Source organism: Vigna unguiculata, chromosome 1 (assembly GCF_037176805.1).
Source record: "Vigna unguiculata cultivar grain cowpea cultivar isolate G323 ecotype 2 chromosome 1, ASM3717680v1, whole genome shotgun sequence".
Taxonomy (NCBI): domain Eukaryota; kingdom Viridiplantae; phylum Streptophyta; class Magnoliopsida; order Fabales; family Fabaceae; genus Vigna; species Vigna unguiculata.
Window position 1 is genome coordinate 39553424 of NC_140792.1, and position 23579 is coordinate 39577002.

The following is a 23579-nucleotide window of genomic DNA, read 5'->3' on the forward strand; positions in this document are numbered from 1 at the left end:
AAATATTAAATTGTGAACATTTATATTTAAAAATATTAAATAATTCCAATAGAAAACTTATAAGAAATGATAAAAATATTAATAAAGTGTTATTATTAATGAGTTATAGATCAATTCGCCTTTAATTCAACTCAAATTCATTTAACTTATAAATTAAGTGAATCATACTCACTTCAATTCTCACTTAACCAATGTTCAATATAACTAAAAAATTTCCAACTCAATTCAACTCGAATCTACGATTAAATTGGCTAATGTATCAAAATTAATTTTGACATCACTGTATATAAACATATCATTTCTCCACATAAAATACATAAGATGAATATTACATATGTTTGGTTAAAAAGTATATGAAAAATGTAAAAGGAAAAGACATAGATGCACGAGAAATAGAGGAAGTGAGAAAAGATAAAAAATAACAAACGACTAAAAGAAACTAACTTTTTCTTTACAGACGTCAATAAGATAGAGATGAATAAAAAAGTAAATTTCAGAGTGTTAATCAATAAAAAAAAAAACAAAACAATTTTATAGTATATTGTGTTTTTATGGATAGAATAATATATTTTATAGTATCTTGTTTTCCTATATCCATAGTAAATTATTATAAAATGTTAAAAAATCTTTAGGTTATATTGTTTATTCTAAAAAGAAAAAAAATATGTATTATTATACATTAACATGTAACATATTCACTCAAAAGATATACATGTCTTTTACTCAACGTAGGTCTTTTGATTCGGTTTGATCCAATATCTTATTTTTATGTTCATAAATGATCTCTTTCAGCATATATGTTGAAAATAAATTTCAAAAAATAATATCAAATAAATTTATTATTGTAAAATATTTATTGTTTTCTCTTATAAACTTAAAAAGAATGTACTTTCAAACTAAATTCTTAAAAAATATATGATTTAATACTGAGTGTAAGATTTAGAATTTAATGGGGGCATTAATATTTCATTCAATACTTTAAAATATACTTATTTGTATTTTATTATTTAAAAACATGAGCCTCAATAATCTTTTTCTAACACTTTCTTATAATGACATTGCTACTCAAATTATAATTTTTAAGTAGCCACTCGTTTTTCGTTTTTATCAAAGAATTACTTGAAGCTTTTGTGGTTAGAAATAAAGTTTAACAATTCTTTTTATTATATATTTGTGTTTAGTTAGTATTAAAGTTTTAAAAGATTCGTTGATAAATATTTAGGATTACTTTGTACTAATGTGAAAGCGTTTTATAATGATAAATATTTAGTAAATTTTGCATGTACTCTTTTGCATAATTATTATCGTAAAGCCTTTTAAATTAAAGGGTTAAATAATTAAAATTTGTAACATATACATATTTTTCGCTATAAGTATCGCTGTAGTAGTACTTTGATTTTTTTATTTTTTAAAAGTATCGTGAGAATAGGTAGAATTTATCCTTAATGTAAAACATATTTTTGGCTTAATAAAGTCGGGATAAAATTAGAACCTTCAAATGAGTGTTTAATATATTTTTATGGTTCCACTACTAAAAGAAATGCACTGTCAATTTATTTTTTTTATATTTTTTTAATATTTATAAATTTTGTTATAAATAATAATTTATAAGAAATTGTTATTATTTTTTTAAAATTATTTTTGCAAAACACGTTTTTTACATAAAATTTTGTAAAAGAATTTTACAAATTTTATAATTTTGTAAGAAATAATTATAAATAATACTTTTTTTGTGTGATAGTCTCACATGCCAATTAAAACTCTCGGTAAAAATAGTAAAAAAAATATTGTAAAATTTTATAATACTTTTGTAAGCATGAAATATGAAAAATTTTACGGATGTCTATTGACTACTCAATAAATGTAAAATTTGTTGCACTTTTGTGATGTAACTATGGGTGGGTGAGATGATTATTATTTTGTCATGTCACTTGATTGGTTGGGTTGTTGTAAAATATTATTTTATTATTTTATTATTTTAAAAATTTAAAAATTATAATTTTATTTTATTATTATATTATTATATCGTTATATTCCCATATTGTTATATCGTCACAATATTATATTATCATATTGTTATATCGTTATACTGTCGTATTATCGTAATATCATTATCATATTATCATTATATTATTATATTGTTATATCATTAAATCATCATATCATCGTAACGTATATTATCGTATCATTATATTGTTATATCGTCATATCTCATTGTTATATCATCGTATCATTGTATTGTCATATTATCATATCGCATTATCATTATATTGTGTTATCATTATATCGTTATATTCTCATATCGTTATATCATCATATCGTTATATCGTCATACCATATATTATCTTATCGTTATATTATTATATTGTCATATTGTTATATCTTCATATTTCATATCGTCATATTGTCATATCGTTATATCATCATATCGTCGTATTGTTATATCGTTATATCATTATATTATTATTGTTATATCATCATATTGTTATATTTATTAAATTTTAAAATTATAAAATTATAAAATCATAAATTATAAAATTATAATTTATAAATTTAAAAATAATAAAATTACATGACAATTGAACAAGTTGACATAAGAAGATAATAATCACATAATCACTTAACAATCACGTACCAATCTAGAAAATTCAATTGAAAAAATAATTTTATTAACTACTCAGTAAATTCTAAAATTTTAATAAGACTAAGTTCCCCAATTTATCAGAATTTAAAATATAATTATTATTTTTTTAAATTGTCATTCGCAAAATAATTTTTTTTTTTGAAGTTAGAACTTCCATGTTTAATTTGAATTTGAAGTTTTGATCTTAAATCTAAAATATAGTTATATACTTAAAAGGATTAATTCACTGTGTTTTAATTTCATAGAAATAAACATTCTAGCTAGTTCCAAAAATGAAAAAAATTACATTATCAGCCAATTAGAAGTTATTATTGGATATAACTTTTAAAATGATTAAAATTAAAAATTGATAAACTTACTTAATTATGGCTAAACATATTGGTGAGTGATAATTATAGTTAAACATGACCCTTTACTCTGTCGTAAACACACCATTTAGTAATTGAGACGCTGATGAAAAATTATGCGCCGTAAATAGCGTAGCGGAGGCTTTTTGGGGGTTGCCGGCGAAACAATTGGTTAATTCTCTATGGATATGGTGCTCTGTTCTGCACCCATTTTCTCTCTCTTTTCCTTCGTTATTATTCGGCTTATTTATGTGGGTTCAAACTTCAAATCGATTATTGAAAACACAGGAGAAGAAAGAGGGTGAAGCCTCCCCGTTGTGGTTCGAAACCTCGGATTCTGTTTGTCGCCGACACCAGTTTGAACCCGATGGTCGACTCTCCGTATGTCTCTCTTCAATGTCTCTTTTTTCGACTCTCCGTATATAACAAACATGTTATTTTCAAAACCCTCATGACTTGTATGCTTGAAATTTGGTCAACGTCAACTCACTTCCGAAGCTGAAATTTATAATTTGATGTTAACACAACTGGAAAAGGTGTTGATTTCTTCCTGTTATGTCAGTTCTTTGACTCTTAACACTCAAATTTGTGATTTGATATCGTATGTTTGTTTATGTGGGGAAGCAAAGTATGGGTAGTGTTCTAAAATTGTTTGTGTTTGAATTTCAAAGTGTTTGTGTGTCTTTCTTCACCCTAACAAGTGCTTTTAGTTTCTTTGTAGGTTGTGATTGTTGGTGATTCGAGGCCTTTCTACCAAAGGGTGGTTGGATCTTTCATGAATAAGTTTTATCCCTCGGGATATCCATACAGGTTTATTTATTTTTCCTAAAATTATGTTATGGTTTATGATGTAGAAACTAGGAAATGTTGTTCAGTGAAAGAGTTTTTCTGTGTTTCTCTTGTAGTGTTAATGAAGGCTACCTTAGATACACACAGTTTCGAGCCCTGCAACATGTTACCAGGGCAACGCTATCGGTGCTATCAACTCAGGTCTTCTTCCGGTAACATGAAACACTCATAAAGGATGTAATGCAAATGTTCCTTTCTTTGACATTGGAAAATCAAACTTGCTTTCTTGACAACTGAGATATAGAGTACACTTTGTTGATTGCAATTATGTATTATGTAATCTTTTTCATGAATTGATTATCATGAAATAATTGAGTGGGTGTCCTTGGTCTCTATGCTTATTCTTCTGCAGTCCTTACTATTTGCTGCAGGGTTGCGGCCATCTCCTGCACAAGCGACAGCTGTTAGTTGGGTAATTTGATATTAATTTCTAATTGACAATTTCTCAAATCAGCAGTAACCATTGAATGTGTTTGATGTATTGTACTGGATGTTTTCTCCGGCTTATTTCCAGATTTTGAAAGATGGAATTCAACATGTAGGGAAGCTGATCTGTAGCAATTGGGGTGCTAGAATGGATTCTGAGCCTAAACGTTGGAGACTGCTAGGTTTGCATGTGGGCTGGTGCTTTTCTTCACCGCCTTCTCTCTTTGAGATATTATGTTACCTCTTAATTGCTAAGTTCTAAAGTTGTCTGACAATTAGCTTTATATTTTTTGCAGCTGATGTTCTCTATGATATAGGCATTGGCTTGGAAGTACTTTCTCCATTATGCCCACATCTTTTTCTTGAAATGGCAGGCTTAGGAAATTTTGCAAAGGTTTAAGATTTTCAAAAATAATTACATATTCTGGTAGAGTTTGCAATATAAAGTTTGCTCATAGCTAATGGCTCATTCAATTCTACGTTTTTCTGTTTGGGGTCTTTAGCGTCCTATTCTAGATTTTGAGTAAAAGTAGAATTTATTTTAGGCAACTTACTTCTCTTTCTGTTATTGTGGAGTCAACAGGGGATGGCAGTTGTTGCAGCAAGAGCAACAAGATTGCCCATATATTCTTCATTTGCTAAAGAAGGAAATCTCAGCGACCTATTTGCTAAAGGAGAGGCTTTTTCAACTCTCTTTAGTGTTATAGGAATCGGAGTTGGAATTCAATTAGCATCTACTATCTGCGCATCAATGCAGGGAAAGGTATAGCGCTTTTATTTTTTCTTCTCGGGCCTCGGTGTTCAGTTAAGTGTGGGTTCTGACTCTTGCAATTGGTTTTCGCTAACAATATATGTGATGATGTTCTTGGACGTGGTTATTACTGAAAGGCTTGAGAATTGAAATATATTAACATAATGTGAAATTTTTTGAAGTTGGTTACAATATTACAATAAAATGTACTTTAATTTATATAGAAATGGGTAAGAGGGGACATAATTCACTTTTAGGAGAGATCTTCCATGAAGTTGGACTATTGATGAGCTTCCGAAAGAACTCACGATTTAAGCTTCATGATTATATTCCAGCTAGCACCAAGGTAAGGCTAAGTCTTCCTGTAATCTTCTTAACAATGCAAGTTTGTACTACTAGGTTTATTAATTTTTAGGCGCTGTCAAAATTATTAGGATAAATTGTGCTAAAATAGCAGCTTAACGTTTATCAACCCCCAAAGTTTCATTTTCTTTTTCTTTTAGGGATAACCTGCAAAATAAACCAGAACTTCAATAGAGGGGTAGATTGAAAATTGTTTTGTTAAATTGCTAAGCTTAATAAGTAATTTTTAAGCAGAAGTTATAGAATACATAGTAATAGCTAGTGATGAAAATTTAACGTATGCAATTTAAACCAAAAGTTACAGTAGAAGGCTAGATAGGAATCAAATGTTGATGGAGTCATGGGCATGTAGGCTGTGTATATTCTTTATTTGCAATTAGAACCATTACTCAAAATATTAAAGGAAACATTTTCTAGACACAAGTATTCATTTTATTTACAATTCCCAACTGTGGATTATGAATCTTTGTTTGTCAGTTGGTTTGTGGGTCCACTCCTTTCAAACATTGGTCGTATTTATTGCACTCAAGATCATCACTCAGAATGTAAAAGGAAACGAGTATTTGTTTCCTAGTTTACTTTATAGAGATATAATTGATCATGTTGAATCTCTTGATGATAATTATACTTGTATTGAAGTCTGATGATTCCAATTAATGAATTATGAGACGATTTTTGTCAGTTGGTTGCGGGTCCTCTCCTTTCAATTATACATTTATACAGTGTGTCTGAAGAAATGAGAGCAGCTCCTATCAATACCTTGAATCCACGAAGAACTGCAATGGTGGTGGATGATTTTCTTAAGGTATAGTATGAACTAGTGAAGTAAATGAAAGCTTTCATGATTTCCTGTCCATTATTTGTAGAAAGAAAAAAAAATGAAATGCTGATCACTGTTTGATGAATTCCAATGCAGGCAGGAGTTGTATCAAGCCCTTCTGATCTAAGATATAGGGAAAATCTGCTGTTTAATCTGCAACTCAAAGAAGATACGGGAAATGTAAGAGTGGGGAAGGCTGTGCACAAGGCCATTAAGCCTTCTAGGCTTCTTGAATTGAAACAAGTGTTCCATGAGGAGAAGTTTCTCTTAAACTTAGGGAATAAATACGTTGACATGGTATTGGAGCAAGATGCTAGTGGTGAAGATGCATTGAGAGGGTGGCTAGTTGCTGCATATGCTGCACAAGTTGTGAGTTCCTCTCGTCATGAGCTCAGTGATAGTGTCATGCATGAGGCTTATCAGAAAATGAATGGTGTGTTTCCTTTATTCTTGAAAGAATTACAGAACAAAGGGTGGCACACTGATCGGTTTTTGGATGGAACTGGGACCCGTTTTGCATTATAATGCTCCTAAAAATTCCATATTGCACAACCTCGTTTGCCTCGTGAGTTTATATCTAGCCACAAATTCATCTTATAATTATACCCAATGTTTTATTTGGTCTATTTGATAACTTCAAACTTAGTAACACCTTATTTTCTTGTTCATTCTTTTTAAAACGGGAGAAAGCAAAAGTTGTTCAAATGAGTATTGTTAGTTATATTTGCTAGCCAGTGATGAAAAACGGTAGAACTTGAGATTGTTTAATAGCTAGATAGTAGTTTTTTATTGCTCTTTCGTACCTTTTCACCCATCTTATTATTAGTTCAACAATTAATTTGATGAAATACTTTTAATTTAATAAAATAGCTGGACAACTATTTAATAGTTAGTAGAAAGTTAATAAGTTGTCTTTATTGAATTAAATGTATTTTTGAAATGGACTGTTATGCTGTTGGATAAATATAATACAACAAAATGTGGTTGAAGAGTTATTAAGTTGTGCTGGACAAATATATGTATGTATGTTTCTGTTTATTGTTCAGCGTGCACAAGTTTCCTTTGAACATGAAAGAAATTAAATATGAATTCTCGTTAATTTAACCGTTTTTTCAACTAATTTTCATTTTACATATAATTTACCTGCTGTAGCCTGTAGTGAGAAATTTAGTTAAACTGTTTATTGTTAAGCAATTTCGGAAAATAACAACGTTAAAAGTGATCTAACTAATCACTTTTATTTTTCGAAACACATACTTATAATTGCTAACATACTAGAGATTATCATCATCACTTCTAGTTTGATATTTCAAAATATTTGTCGAATTTAAATATTGTTATTGACGAATGCATATTTGTTTTTTTTTTTTAATTTGTGCAAATCTAGGTTCTGTTGTTTTTTTTTGTTGTTCTTTTATACCTTTAAAGCATACCAGTTTTGATAAATTAAAAAATGTTTTTAATATATTTAAAAATATTATTTGAAGATTCATAGAGAGATAATACCAAAAATTTAAGAAGAATCCAAACTCAGCTTTCACATGTCTAATATTCTTAAATGATTTTTTCTTTTAAAAGAATATTCTCAAATGCTAATTATGGATGAATCAGGTTTAAGATAAACTTAGGATAAGGTTGCACGCAAGCTGGGGTCAAACTAAAGTAGTTAGCACGATGGAAAAAAATGTATTTAATTCCTATACATACTAGCAAAATATATTTACGTTATTTTTTAATTATGACTTAAAAATATGTTTTATTTTAAATATTATATATGGATCTTTGTTATGTTTTTAGTGTTATATTTGAGGGATATAATAATCAAATTTAAAATTATTTTACTTTCTAATCTCTTAATTAAAAAAATAACTACAACTAATTATGTTGTAAGGTGTTTAGATGTTACGATACCACCTTAGATAGAAATAATTATGTCTTGGTTATATGATAAAAGTTTAATCAAATAATTAGTATCAAAATTAAAGTCTTAAGTTATTTTCTTAGGAAAGGATTGTTGAAGAGGTGATTATTGTATAGTATATCAATAAATGTGTCTAATTACAAGCAAATCCTAACTTGTGATCATTATGTTCTTAAATAAAAATAATACATTTTATTTAATAATTATAACTTTTCGTCCGAAAGTGAACACTTATAATTATGGTATCTTTTAAGATGTAATATTTTACTATTTGTATGATATACAGAAATTAGTGCGTTTTTATACTTGTTTAGATCATTTTGTTATTTGTTATGCAAATTCTCTTTTTTTTTTTATAAATTAACTTTTTATTAATGATTTTTGTCATACTTTGAATGGTAAAAATGGTAAAAGTTTATGACAGAAGAAAAACAGTAAAATAAACTGGTTCTACATATTTATAATTTTCTTTATTATATAAATGTTCTCCATAAACAGTATCCGAAATTAAGTTTCATAATATAAACAAATTTAAATTTAAAAAATAAATTTCCCCACTTTTTTTTTTTAATTTAAATAATTAAAAGTAAAAGTTTCTTTTACTAAAAACTAAACTTAAAATTTAATCCAATTTATAAATATAATTTTTAAAACAAGTTAGAATAATGTTATTAACAGGAAATATTTAATATATCATTTCTAAATGATTTTGATATCACATTTAAATTTAACTCAATTTATGATAAAATTTATATTTATTTAATTGAGTATCTTCAATTTACTAAAAAACATTAAGAGGCCGAATGATCTAAATTTGCTGTATTATTTTTTAATTCATATACTAACTTTAGTACTTTAAAGTGATCCAATCCATTTTTTTTTTCCAGGTTTGTATAAAATATAGGGGCAGGTTTACTCAAACGAAGAAAAGTAGGAGTTTTAGTGAATCGAAATTTGGTCCAAGTACATTTAACTAGCCAGGAAAAAGTTTTTCAAACATCATATTTAACATGATTGTTAGTTGAACAATATTAGAATTATCAAAATTCGTACTTTGGTTAGAAGTCAATATAACAGTTCTTTTATTCCTCAAGAGAAAAAGTTTAAAAGCTCACTTTCAATAATCTAACTATCAAAAGTGGAGTTCAAATAATTTGACTGTCACACATTTTCATCTTCTCTTACCGTAATTAGGTATACATGTTTATTTAAGTTTATAAAATGTCATATTAGTGGAGCTGTACTTGTTATCCATATTAAAATTTAAAATCATTGGATCATATTTTTCACGGAGATCACGATGTCATTATCCATAACTTCAAAGCGGTGTGTAGTTTTCAACCTAATTAATAGACGACATCATGTGTGACATCATTTTTTTTTTATATTTGTGTCGACAAAATGAACTTTTAAAATAAATAAAAAATATAGAGACTGTATTAAATGAAAATATTCTTATCGTGAGGAATAAATATTAGAAATATAGATTGTTAAATTTTATTTAAATTATTCATAAAAGCGTGCACGTAGATGATTTTTTAAAGTGATAATATAATTATTTAGTTGTTGTATGTTTAAGTATTATTTGTAGCCTCCACACTATTGATCCTTTTTACGTTGTCGACATTAGTAAGGCAAACTTCAACTCATAATTGGTAATTTATTTTAAATTCTGCACTATAATTTTAAAATGAGTATGAACATTACAAAATTAATATGAAATTTAAAAACTTATTTTTTAACGACAAAAAATAATAAAGAACTTAGCATTAGGTTGTTTGTGTTTCATCCATATTTACACATTCAATTGCGTCATAACAAAAATTTCTGGTGGATCTATCCTCCCTTGTTTAAAAATAATCTCATTTCCATGTTTTCAAATAATTGCTAGTTACATACTTTTCTAAATTTTATTTTGCTTTCCATTTATTTGCATGAGATAAAAGTGTTTGAAGTTTTCGAAGTTGACTCTAGGTTGGTGTTGATGCACAAAATTCACTCTCACCCACTTGTCACATATATCCTAGACAACTTGAGTTATTTTATGATTAAAGAATAAATGTTTAACGCTCTCATAATCTTCTATAAACAATTGAGACAATGCTTCTACTAAACTACTAAATTATACTCTTCTACATACAAGTTAACCTTTGTTGGCAACTTGTCCAAAAATACCTTCCACCTATAATGTGGACCTTCGGGATAATCTTTAGACTCCAAAAGAATATAAATAAAGTTGTGTCTTCCCCCATCTTATATTCCCTTACAATATATTATATGCTAACTTGACTGAAAGTGATTCATCCTCTTCCTCCATCCAAACACAGGAGTTAATACTATTTCTATTGAATTTTTAGCTAGATATGAGTAAGATAAATTCTTGTTCTTGCAAACTTTCTCATACTAGTCTAGCTCTTCTCCAAGCTAAATTCCAAACCGAATTGTTCCCACCCCACCCCCTCCCAAATCCCCTATAGTTTTTTCTTTGCAATTGGAAATTACATATAATATAAGTAGCCTATAATAGATAGTTGTTCCTCCTACACACTAATCCTTCAAAAACTTGATCATGTCCCCTTCTCCCACTCTCTACACAACATTGTTGTCAAACCATAAACCTTGATGACTACTACAACAAACAATACATAGATCGCCCCACCACCAAGATTTGTTTTATGCTCTACTGGATTCACTTAAATTTCTCCAAAATCCATAATTGACTCTAATACCTCTTTTCACAAACCTTGGTTTTTCATACCTAATCTCCATTTCCATTTCCATTTTGCTAAAATGGCTTTGTTGAAGTTTTCAATATTTCTAATTCCCACTTTGTCTTCATCCTTAGTTTTGCATAAAGTTTCTCATTTAATTCAAACTATCTTTCTATCCTCAAATCCACATTTCCAAAGAAAGTTTATTTGTACTTTTATAAGTTTATTACACACACTTTTTGACACTTTAAAGAAAGAGAGATAGTATAAAAAAAATAACTGAAATGACAAAATTTATAAGACATATACACGGCTAAGGAAGGATAACAATTTACCTTTCCAATTACTTAACTTATTCCTCATCTTGTCCAACATTTCTTCCCAAACTAAATCTCTTACCTCTTTGATATGTAAGTTTATGTTTTGGACACTCTGTATTTACATTTTAGATATATTTGCATTTTGGATATAATAAATGAAATTCACAATATTTTGTTATCTTATATGTAAACTAATATTTAACTTGATCTGAGACGAATCAAACGAAATATTATATTTATGTTATAAGTACGAAATTTATAGACATTATCAATAGTTTCGGCTAAAATTTGAAAGTGTGAATGTTAATGAAAATAAAATTGTGTTTTGTAATTTTTATTATTAAAATGAATTAAAAAAAACAAAAAATAACACCAACCCATTTAATAATATATAGTATCATTACTACAAAACTCATATTTCTTGTCAATTTTGTTTTGAATTTTTTTCATAGAAAATACTTACAAATTTTGTTATGAAAAAAAAATTGCAATAAATTACTACCATTTTTTTTGAAAAAAATATTTTGTATGAACATTTTTTGTAAAAAATATTATAATTTTGTAAGAAATAGTTATTCACAAAAGAATTACCTACCAATTAAAATTTTTAGAAAAAAATAGCAAAATAAACTAATTTCTTATAAATTTTGTTAACAAATTTACAAGAAAAATTTCATGTAATATGAAAAATTATAATAATGTACGTGATATATATATATATATATATATATATGATATAATATAATAATATTTTAATTATTTTATAAATTTAAGAAACTTAAAGAAATTAAAGTTTTTATAAAGATAAAATTCTTAATAAAATAAATAATGAATGCCTATATTCTATTTATAAATTTTTTATTATTTATTTAAATTTATTCATAAAAAAAAAGCTAGATCTTACACAATTTTTTTTTTTAAATCATGGTAAATATATTGAAAATAGTAGTAAGAATATAAATTTGATTCCTTTAGTTTCTATATCCCTGTAAATCCTTTGCTAAACATCTTGTTCCTCAAATACGTATTTTTTTTCTTCTGATTGTTAATACTAAATCGTTAAGATTAATGAAAGTATCACGCCAAAATATTGGCACGTCTCACTAAAAGGTATAGGATAAAATACATGTGAGGTGTCCCACAAAATTTTCATTATATTTTCTCACAAAAATTTGGTGTTAATAAATTGGGAAAAACATGGAGATATGATTTTAAGGTGATTAGGGTTAGGTCATAGTTGAATGGTGGAATATTCTGGTAGTCGACATGGTTGATGATGGTGAGTTATAATGGGTTTTATATGTATATATAGGGTTGGTCCTTCAATAATGTGGTTCAACTAATATTGTACAAAAGAGTATGAGGAGGTTGACTCAATGCTAAGATTATATGAGACACACATACTCATCTTACTTTTGTCATTCCCAAGTTTTTGTTTATCACGTGTTCATACATGAGGCTAATCAAAGTGTGGAGAAGCTAGTTAAACATGGTTTAAATTATTTTTATTCTTAATCATGTAAACTTATAAATAATTTAAACAAATTAAAATTTTGTTTTTGTTAAGAATACACTATGTTTTTTACTTTTTCTAATATATTAACAAAATAGCTCATTATCTCATTTTATATTTTATTTTAAACATTTATATAGAAATGTTAAAAAAAGTCATTTTACTGTTATATAACATAAACACAAGAACACAAAGTAAAATTATACTTTAACATTTATTTAAATAAAAAACTAAAAACATAAAGAGTTTTTTCAAGTTAAAGAAATTCTACAATCTTTAAAAAAATAACGTTTTTGCTTAAAATGAGAAAATGAAATTAAAATATACAATTGGAAATTTCAGGAAATATATGAATGTAAATGCAAGATAATTTTTATATATATCCTACTAAAAAAATATATTTCCTACGTTTTGAATTTTTTTTAAAAAATACTTACAATTTTTTTTTGCAAGAAATCAGTATTATTTATTTTTTAAATATTTTATATAAAACAATTTTGTAAAAAATATTTACAAATTTTATTATTTTATAAAAAATAATTATAAAAAAATTATCGATCAATTAAAACTTTTAGAAAAAATAACAAAAAAATATTTTCTTGTAATTTTTTTTTATAAATTTACAAAAAAAAAATATCATATAATTAAAAATTCTAATGTTATATATATATATATATATATATATATATATATATATATATATATATATATATATAAAATTATTGAATTAACATTGCGCTAAGAAATTTGAAGACACTGATAAACTAATAAGAATGAAAACAAAATCATAAATTAAAATTACTGTAGGATAAATAAGTAATTTATAATGACTCTCATGCGTAGTTTTCTATTTTTTTTGTGCTTGTGTTTTATTTTTCTTCTAGAAAAGCATTTCGGAAGAAAATCAAAACCATAAATATGATTTATTTTCTTTCATTAACTTTGTTTATTTCAACCTTTGCTTCGTAGAGAGTAAAGAAAAAAAAAAGAGAATAGAGAAAAAAATGATTTTTATGCTGATAAAGCAAAAATAAAATAAATTAAAAGTATTTATTACTATAAAATATAAAATTTATTACGAAAACCATAATCCGTAACGATAGCATAATAATTTTTAAATTTTCAGACATAATTAAATATGTAGAAAATACACTTTTACTTGCTATTGTAAAGTGCTTCATGTCTTCCTATTTTTAATTTTATAAACTCCCGTATATTTTCTTTTTCTTTCAAACAATGAAGTTCTTTTTTTCTATCCTTTCTTTTCTGAAATTTTCTTTTCTTCTAACAAATCCCTAGATTCACATTCTAATAACTTGTTTAAGAAATTATAGTTTATTACTATTTTAGGAAACTATATGTTCTTACCAGTATTTTCTTTTTTTTCTTAGGACTTAATGTTTATTCGGTGTGGCTGTTGAAAATTTTGCATTACTAATGGATTAATTAGTAAAAGTTTGAAGATAATTATAATAGAAGATTAAACAATGAATACGGTCAAAAAATGGGAAGGATAAGGAAGAAAATTTGGGAATTGGACAAATGTAGGTTTGAAAATTGAAAGGTTTTGAAAATTAAGAAATTTGTCAACATTGGTTGCCTAAAGTCTCTTACCTTTGACTACTTTCTCCATTGCTTCACTCACTCTCCCAAAATTTCCTCCAAACTATTACAAGAAAATAATAATAATAATAATAATCTATAACTATATATAAAGGGGATTCTCTCTTTTGTGTCCACATTTCATAATTCCAACTTTACCCTTTATAATTTAATTATTTATTAAATTTTTAAAAATTAACGGTTACTTTTACAAGTTTTTATAAAATTATTTACTTATCTCCTTTTTCTTTTTTTCTCTTACTATTCATCAACAGTTATTTTTCTCTTATTTTCTCCGTATATTTTATTTTATTTTTTATAAATATACTTTTATTTTGTTTATTAAATTAATAACATTACAATATCATCAATTATTAATATAATTCAAAAAATGCGTACACACAGGCGCTATCGCGCCTGTGTTTACACTAGTAATATATAAAGAGGATTCCCTCTCTATACTTTAAAATATCAATTTTATCCTTTAAAATATAATTATTTATTAAATTTTTGAAAATTTATCGTTATTCTTGTAAATTTTTTATAAAATTGACTATCTCTGCTTCTTTTGTTCTTTTTTATTTATCAACAGTCATTCTCTTTTTTTTTATATAATTTACTTTATTTTTTAATAAATATAATTTTATTTTATATATTAACTTAATAATATTATAATATTATTATTTACTAATATAATATTAAATATATTTAAAAAATTATATATACAGACACAATAACGCATATAATATGCTAATAATAATAATAATGCAAATAATGCATCAAAAGTCTTTCATTCATTTATTTATTTAAAGAAATAATTGAGCTACCGACTTCATTGTCACCAGCCTCTTTCCTTGACTATCTTTAACATTCTCTCGTATCATGCATATAGTCTACACACTACTAATTTTGTCTAATTTGTCTTCTACTTTAAACACAAATTGAACTATTTTAATTGTCAAAATAAAATACATATATAAATTAGGAGTTATTTTAATTAATTTAGCTATTTATTGAATTTAAATATTAAATATATAGTTGTGCTGTGTTGTGTTATTTAATCGAAATATAAAAAAAATAAGAAAATAAAATACATGGACAGCACTTCATTTATCTGTAATTAACAATGCTGTAGTTTACTTTGATTTCCATTTTTTGTTGGAATTATGTGGGATGACAATGAAGTCGGAAGAAAATATATAATACTATCCTACCTAATAAAAATCAGTAGACTCCTCTCATTACTACAAAACTAATTGTCTGTATATATAATTCCTGTAGATATTTACATAAATCTATAGACACCAATATCTTTTTAAAATATCGTTTGAATAAACTTTTACATCTTTTTTCTTCTCATAATAGTATATTTGTCATTTATTTTTAGAAAAAAAATCAATTTATTTAAATTATCTTAAAAGATATTTTCTCTAAAATATGAATTCAAATGAACTATTTCTTTTCTTTGTTTGCTCAAAGAGAGCCTCATAATAATCATACAAGCTACATCCATCACTAAGATTAATTTTTTACTATTTCACCCATCACCGCAAGCAAATAAGTTCCCTCTCAAAGGAACTTGTTGCCTTTTACCAACATTAACTGCTTCACAATGTATATAAATTTTTGTATGAAATGAAATTATTTGTAACAATGTATTTTTCTGTTAGAATAACTTTAGAAATTTCTATTTACAAGTATTTACGATGAAATTATTTTTCCTCACAAAATAATACCTTTTAGAATGCACAGAGATAAATACTTCACCAAATCGAGTATGCTCTATTTTATTAAAAAGAATTATTTTTGAAACTGTGTTTATTTCTTTTTACCATTTGTGACAGAACATTTCTCCTATTTGAACATGACTCCTATGGGTGTCATGACATGCCATGCCATTTTAAAAACTTATAGTCCCTTTCTAATTAAAGTTCATTTTCAGGCCTTTGAGTTTTGAAATTTTTATTCGATGTTTTAAAACATGTTTAATACGAGGCACTTTTTTTAATTGTACTTCTTGTGCTGCTGAATCGTAACTATTGCTTAACAAAAATAAATAATTTCTGGTTGACTTTGTTTAATTTGTCTTATTACCTTTCAAAAGTATACTGCATTTTTTTTATCATGAATGTATTAATAATGCCTTTTTAATTAATGGATAATATTATTTATATATTTATTTTAAATATTTTATTTGTTGCTTTATATTTTTAAATTTATTGTTTTACTGTATGTAATATTAATAATAATTTATACAAGTCGTATCAATATTATTAATTAATTATGTCAACTTTAGCTTTAAAGAAATAATCCTATTAAAGTTTAGAATAATATAAAAGCAAAAGCAAATTTGTCCAACGACATGTTCGGTTTTGTAACATATGCAAAATGTGAGATTTTTCTCTTTTAAAAGTATGAATACTTATTATATATCCCATTCATGGTGTTGGGTTATATATTTTTTCATATTCATACATGGTTATTGTCATATGGTTATTGAGATTATGATTCTGGATATATGATATTAGTTTTACACATATAAAGTATTTGACATCACTTTTATTCCAAAATCTTAAGACAATCGTGTGTTATGAGTTTTTATTCTTATATAGTATTTAACTTTGTCCATTCTATCCAATATAAGACTTTTTGACTCACATTTGAACTATTTCCGACACATGGTTATATATGCCTTCACATATTTATTATATTAATTTTAGTTTAACTGTATTTTTTTTTTCTATATTTCAAACAAATCCACAATTTTTGTCTCTAAGTATTTTTTTTTGTAATCTTACTCTTTTATTTTTTTATTTTAAAGAATATACTGAATTACTATATATCAAATTATATTTGATAAGAAACTCTTAAAGTAGCTTGTCACAGGTATCTTCTACGGGTTTCTCCCAGTCTCAAATATATATATATATATATATAAAAAACACTATAGACAATGAAACAAATTTACGTATAACTAAATATTAAGAATCAAAATTATAAAAGAAATAAGAACCAACAATAATAATTATTAAAAAAAAAGTAAGTAAAATTACTGGAAAAAAATGAAGGACCTAAACTGCATAGCTCATAAAATATAAAGATTAAAATTTTAATTAAACCTTATTAAATTTTAAAACAAAGCTAGAATCATACTTTTATATTCATTAAACTTTACAAAATTTACTTTAACCCATTAATATTTTGTGTTAAAATTGAAAACCCTAACTCTTTGCAGTTTTAGTCTACCATATCCTCATTTTCCTAACTGTGTCATTCATTGCAAAATCATTTTCAAAGCTAGTTAGTCATCGAACATCTCCATCTTTATCAATAGTATAAATAAATGACTCCAAATATATATTTAGATTTAAACAATAAAGGATGAACACTGAAGTTATTATATTTTTGAGTACTCCTTGTAACTCACGCTTCAAGTTTTTTTCTTAGTTTGGTGATCAAAAAGAAAATTGTCAACACCACAATATATTTCAGTTATAAGATGCAATTGAAAATTGAGTTTGAATAGTCAACTGCGTTAAGACATTGCAGATATTAGAGTTTTTTCTTCCTAAAAATTTCATTTGAGCATTTTGTACATAGATAGATATTAAAGTAATTTGGTGTGTGTAGCCGAAAAACTGTATGAACACACACACACACACTATCAATAAAAAAGCTAAAAGATAACAAAATAGAATGCATAAAATAATAGTGTATCTAAATTGCTGAGATACAGTGTTGTTTTGAATCATCTAACTTTTTCTTTTGGTTCGTGTGAATAAGTTGTTTTCAGCCACTTACCACGTTGAAAACTCAAGTATTTAGGACTAAAAGGACAGTCAGACAAAGTAGGAATGCATGATGAAATGATCAATGGATATTGAGAGAGAGAGAGAGAGAGAGAAGATCAAAGTAAGTGCACTCTAGTTAATGTCATACTGTTGTGTACAACCAAATATATTAGGCAAAAGCCACGTTTTATTTGACTATATAATAATCGTCTGAAAGAGACCTCAAAAATTAATAAAAAAATGATGGGCGAAGTAACATTATTATTATTATTATAATAATCATATAAACAACAATAAAAGAGTTTTGTACTGTTATGTAGAACTCAATTCCCCCATTCGTGCTATTATGCGTATATATTAAAGCGCATATAACTGGAGTGAGATTTGTCTCCACTTTAATTTGGTGTGTGGAAGTATAAAAACAAGAGTTCGCAGTTGAAGCTTTGAACAATTGTTTGAGTTTTGAAGCATAGTGGTGATCAAAATGGGGAGAGCTCCATGCTGCGAGAAAATGGGGTTGAAGAGAGGGCCATGGACTCATGAAGAAGATCAAATTCTCATCAATTACATCAACATTTATGGCCATTCTAATTGGCGTGCTCTGCCCAAACTAGCTGGTATGTGTCAATTCTAAGATTACAAGTTAACCTAATTCTTCTTCAAATGCCTTAGCTATAATAATTACTATTTGAACAAGAATTCAATTCAACAGAGTTTCTCTTTCTCTGTTCTTGATGAATAGGGCTGTTAAGGTGTGGAAAGAGTTGTAGACTCCGGTGGATAAATTATCTGAGACCAGACATCAAACGAGGTAACTTCACCCGAGAAGAAGAGGATGCTATAATCACTTTGCATGAAATGTTGGGAAACAGGTAAACTACTGACGTTATAATTTTTTTCTACCTATCTCACATTATAATTTCCAATAACCTAGTTTAATTCACTTTATATGGTTGAAAGAAGATTCTTTTTATCGAAAACCAAGAACAAAATCCGTTGAAAAACCTCCACAAACGATTCCCGAATACTTCATTTTTTTTTTTCTTTATGTCTGGTCGTTTTCTATTCTGTAACCTGAAACTGATGGATGGATATTGCAGATGCATGTGACTCCATAAACTTCTTCAAGTCTTGGAAGTATACAAACGCATATAAAACTCTTTCTCGCCAGCCTCGTTTTGTTTTTTTTATTATTGTTTTCCAAAGGAACAGTTTTGTCACTGTTGTTTTTTTCAAATAGATAATGGTTTGGGCCCATTTGCACTTTGATTTTTTTCTTAGTTTTCAAGGCAAGCAAAATCATGCCCTGTTGGATATATGTCGGCCTGCAAAGATTCTCTCTTTTTCTGCAACCTTTTCACGTGCTTAATTTTTGTATAAAAAACAACACATTATTTAAACACACATCACATAACATTATTATTACCACTGTATATGAAGAACCCTATTTCTGTTTCCTTTATTTAATGAATATTTTGATAACAATTGTAGATGGTCGGCTATAGCAGCGAGATTACCTGGTAGAACAGACAACGAGATAAAAAACATGTGGCACACCCACTTGAAGAAGAGGTTGCCACAAAATTACCGACAAAGCCAAGAGCAAAAACGAAGCAAAAAACAACCAAAGTTGGATGGGGACGCTTCCGAAACCAATTACCAAGAACCCAAACTAGAACAACAACAAGAACCCGTGAATAACGTTCACGTTCACGTTCATGCATCGACCAAAGAAGATAATAGCACAGAGGATATGCCACTTTCTCCTCCCCAATGTTCTAGCGACATGTCTTCCCTCACAAATAGTGACAACAATAGCAGCAATAATAATAATAATAATTGTGACATGTCCTTGCATGTTAATGATATTGACACGCCGGAGAACGATCTTGCACTGGACGAGGATTTCTGGTCGGAGGTTTTGTTATCTGACTATAGTTCCGGTGAGACAAGTGGATATCCGAGCATTGATTATGGTCGGTTTGAACCATTGTCTAGCGAAGAAGTAGGGGTGCTTATAGATGGTAGTTCGTCGAGTATGAGCGATGGCATGGACTTTTGGTGTAACGTTTACGCCAGAGCTGAGGAATTCAACCAGTTACTTGAATTATGATGTTAGCTATATATTAATTACTACCAAATCCTTCCATGGAAAACATACATTTCTTTGTTTTGTTCTCTTGTTTGGACTTGAATTAATTGATGTCTGTCCTCGTTAATTCGTAGGTTACTAGAAAGAAACTAGTAATAAACTGTGTATACATTGATGATTGTTATTAAGCTTTTAACATTTGTAGCAAATAACATTTTTGTATCATCCTTATGGAGATTTAGATCACTTGTACCTTTAATGAGGAGTTATACATATTGAAGAGTTTATTTTTATTAAACGTGTAGAGTTAATTCATTACAGTTTTTTTTTTTAAATAATTAAAGTAAAAATCAACAAACTTATTTTTATAAGATCACAAAACTTATTACAAATAATACGACACATTGCACAATACGATTTATTACCATTTCTCTATATTTTTCTTCCTCTTAAAAGGGAACAAATTGTTATATAATTTTTTTTTTACATATATGGTTTCAGAAAATTGTTGTGTATATTTTGTATTTAACATTTTCACTTTTTTTATAATTAGTTCCATTAATCACACGCGCCCACCATCTTTCTTTAATTAGAATAGGTCGTGATCATATCTCACCAAAGATTTGGAGTTATCGATCTATCTAATAAAAAAACATAGATTGTAGGCTTATCGTATGCAAAGGGAAAAAATGTAATGCTGTTTTACATAATAAAAGAATAAAATATGTCAAATATCGATCAAATGCCCTTATGTTTGTAGTGTGTCACTTTTTTACCGATTAAGACTGTGAGTAACATTAAAATCACTTTTGTCTATTATAACTTGTTAAAATAACAAAAAGTCAAAAAAGGGGTAATGCACGATCTTTTATTTTTTGTTCAATATGTCCGACAACAATGTTTTTCTCTTCTTCAACGTTGCAATGCCGAAACAAACTAGGAACTAAAAAGTTGTCCAAAACAGCCCAAATTACAGCAATCTTGAAAGGAGATTACTGTTTACACCTTTAAAATTTCTATTGAAAGCCTTCTACTTTTCATAAATTTCCTTTGTGAATTACAGAACACAGCCCCAATATGTTTGGATTATCTTGTCGAGACCTACAACAAAAGTAAATTTTAATTCTGTCTGGGTAGCGATAAAAGTAAATTTATTCTAAATAATTACGAACATGAAAGCACACTAACAGAAAATAAAAGGACAAAGAATAGTTAACAAAGATGAAAAACTTTCATAAAAGAAAAAATTACGACAACCATACTACTGTTATGCTTTAATGTTTGATATTTGTTAGTGTTATTCTTTGTGTCTTATCGATGTTGACAAACAAGATTTTTGGATAAATACTCTCTATATTCAGATTTGTTGTGTTTTTCAATCAAGCACTATATGATCCTTTTGTAAGTCTTTGGACATGATCCTTCAACTACATTCATTAAATATAATCACTCTCTAATTCACAATTAATGAACTCTATTGCATGCTTAATCAATAGTACTCTCAACCTTTTACAATCTCCTAGATAATTAATATAGCAATTTTCAACTACTCACATTTAAGTTTACCCAACAATTGTCTCCTCTATGGAATTTGGTTGTATTTTTGTGTCAATAACTTTGTCGACTTTTAATTATCAAGTTAAACACCATTGATCATACATCTACATATGTTGCTTATCGAGTTTTGATGCTCTTTAACAAGATGATTTTAGAAAGAAATGAGATATGAATTTTCTTACATCAGTTGAGAATTTCGAATGCCTTGAGAATATGAAAATTTTTATCACTAGTTATTATCTTGAATAACTTTTTCAGTGGAAAATTCCTCTTTACTCTTATTCTTGGTCTTTCAATTAAGGTGTGTGTTAATCTTCATTCCTTCTTTAATCCCATTTTTTGTTTTTCAGTTTTACCATGTTCTGTGTTCTTGTAATTGTTATGTCAAAAGCTTCTTCTTTCATGGATGAGTTTGAATGTATTAACAACTAAAGAGATGAAAACATATACAAGATGAAAATATATCAAAACACAAAAAAACTCAATAACTACTAATCTCCAATATGCATCATCGCAACTTTGGATGTCAAACAAAAAGCCTTAACAAACATAAACATCGAATAAAACTCTTTCTTTTGGATCCTTGAAGAATTCTATTCACATGTACATTCCAGAATTTCTTCACTAAGATCCTGAACATGTGCTACAAATTTCTTGCTATCATCTCTTGCGCCGCCATCTCTTGTCTGAATCTAGTGATGAACTCCTCTGCTCGTTCATCTATTCCCTGCATCTGAGGTGACGCCAACGCCAGTGACTCCCACATACCATCTGAGCCACAAGATCTACCACCACTCTTTCTTGTTCCTTCTTCCCCAGAGACCCTTTTAGTTCGTGGTTTCTGTGCTGTGGGTGGCTTCAACTTCAACTGCCCCACCAACTCACATGAAGGCTCCTTAAAGAGCTTATCAATGTACACAGGTGCAGGCTTCTTGTGGAACCCCAAGATCAAATTTCTCACTGTCACTAACCTTTTGTGGCGAAAAAAACGCTTGCCAACGATGAACTTTGGAGGGGCCTTGGAGGTAGCAAGTTTGGTGATAGGTTTTGAAGGCTTTCTAGGTTTCTTCATGGATTTGGATTTGGACTTACTCAGTTTACCAATTGTAGAAGTGAAGCTCTTCCATGCCTTTCTGGCAGGTGGAAGCCTCAACCTCAGCTTTAGGCTTATGCAGGATTTCATGACAGAAGAGGAGAGAGCAATGCTTCAGATAAGAGAAAACTCAATTAAGTTCAGATTGAAAGTTTGTTCCTTTATAAGATAGATGTAACAAGAGTTAGATTCCTCTGCTTCTTCAGTGTCATGTTTCGGAATGGTATATTACTGTTATCATGAAAGGTGGCTATGCTGTGCATGGTGGCTTAGTTATTACGCGCTGAATATTTTTGACAATAAGAATAGCATAAAGCTGCACTACCATACAACTAGCTTGCTTAATTATTAAGCTGACATTACATTCACATTAATTCAGCATAAAACTAGAATCTTCTCCTTTTTTACTTCACATTTTTGTCAATGGATTTACATTATTTGTTTATTGAAACTGAGATTTTATGGCTGTGTAGCATATTTTCAAGTCCACACCATGACATATACAGAATGTTAATGTCGTTGTAGAAAGGATTTGAGCTTGTATGAACAGATCATTGGGGTCAGAGTTACTATTAAGCAACAAACTTTATTCAAGTATTGGAGATAAAAAAAAAACATGATTAAAAAGAATAGTGACATAGTTATACAAATAATAGTGAAGAGTTTATACAAATAATTTATGACTATATTTATTTCGTTTCATCTGCTGTTAAATATAGCACAAATTTATTCATGTTGATCCTTCTCCTTGTATGCTTAATTTATTCTTTATTTATTAT

At 27.6% G+C, this 23579-nt stretch overlaps 3 protein-coding genes across 6 annotated transcripts; 2 read left to right on the forward strand and 1 right to left on the reverse strand.

Moving 5' to 3' along the window:
• The first annotated feature begins 3042 nt into the window (after nucleotides 1–3042).
• On the forward strand, nucleotides 3043–6905 carry LOC114184805 (protein root UVB sensitive 2, chloroplastic-like). 4 transcript variants are annotated; one of them, XM_028072122.2, is made up of 10 exons: nucleotides 3043–3182; nucleotides 3280–3372; nucleotides 3713–3801; nucleotides 3897–3981; nucleotides 4193–4252; nucleotides 4355–4464; nucleotides 4546–4660; nucleotides 4850–5029; nucleotides 6063–6185; nucleotides 6297–6905. In XM_028072122.2, exons 1-10 carry the CDS (start codon nucleotides 3174–3176, stop codon nucleotides 6723–6725), a joined length of 1293 nt encoding a protein of 430 aa, XP_027927923.1. In that variant the 5' UTR covers nucleotides 3043–3173; the 3' UTR covers nucleotides 6726–6905. The 4 variants fall into 4 exon arrangements, with proteins under 4 accessions (XP_027927923.1, XP_085528906.1, XP_027927916.1 ...); XM_085672780.1 differs by having other exon boundaries at nucleotides 4355–4448; nucleotides 4563–4660; XM_028072115.2 differs by having other exon boundaries at nucleotides 3077–3372.
• An 11502-nt stretch (nucleotides 6906–18407) lies between these two features.
• Nucleotides 18408–20378, forward strand: LOC114179762 (transcription factor MYB30-like). The gene is made up of 3 exons (XM_028066213.2): nucleotides 18408–18675; nucleotides 18801–18930; nucleotides 19550–20378. The coding sequence occupies exons 1-3, from the start codon at nucleotides 18543–18545 to the stop codon at nucleotides 20169–20171; spliced, it is 885 nt and encodes a 294-aa protein (XP_027922014.1). The 5' UTR covers nucleotides 18408–18542; the 3' UTR covers nucleotides 20172–20378.
• Nucleotides 20379–22169: 1791 nt separating this feature from the next.
• On the reverse strand, nucleotides 22170–23030 carry LOC114180383 (uncharacterized). Its single transcript, XM_028066694.2, has one exon. The coding sequence runs from the start codon at nucleotides 22888–22890 to the stop codon at nucleotides 22351–22353; it is 540 nt and encodes a 179-aa protein (XP_027922495.1). The 5' UTR covers nucleotides 22891–23030; the 3' UTR covers nucleotides 22170–22350.
• Nucleotides 23031–23579: the final 549 nt, after the last annotated feature.

Bases quoted from the DNA above. Each gene is read 5' to 3' on its own strand.
- LOC114180383 (XM_028066694.2), bottom strand. From the start codon at position 22,890: ATGAAATCCTGCATAAGCCTAAAGCTGAGGTTGAGGCTTCCACCTGCC.
- LOC114184805 (XM_028072115.2), top strand. From the start codon at position 3,241: ATGTGGGTTCAAACTTCAAATCGATTATTGAAAACACAGGAGAAGAAA. The intron at 3,373-3,712 runs GTATGTCTCTCT...GTTTCTTTGTAG, and splicing joins AACCCGATGGTCGACTCTCC to GTTGTGATTGTTGGTGATTC. The intron at 3,982-4,192 runs GTCTTCTTCCGG...ATTCTTCTGCAG, and splicing joins TATCGGTGCTATCAACTCAG to TCCTTACTATTTGCTGCAGG.
- LOC114179762 (XM_028066213.2), top strand. From the start codon at position 18,543: ATGGGGAGAGCTCCATGCTGCGAGAAAATGGGGTTGAAGAGAGGGCCA. The intron at 18,676-18,800 runs GTATGTGTCAAT...CTTGATGAATAG, and splicing joins TGCTCTGCCCAAACTAGCTG to GGCTGTTAAGGTGTGGAAAG. The intron at 18,931-19,549 runs GTAAACTACTGA...TAACAATTGTAG, and splicing joins CATGAAATGTTGGGAAACAG to ATGGTCGGCTATAGCAGCGA.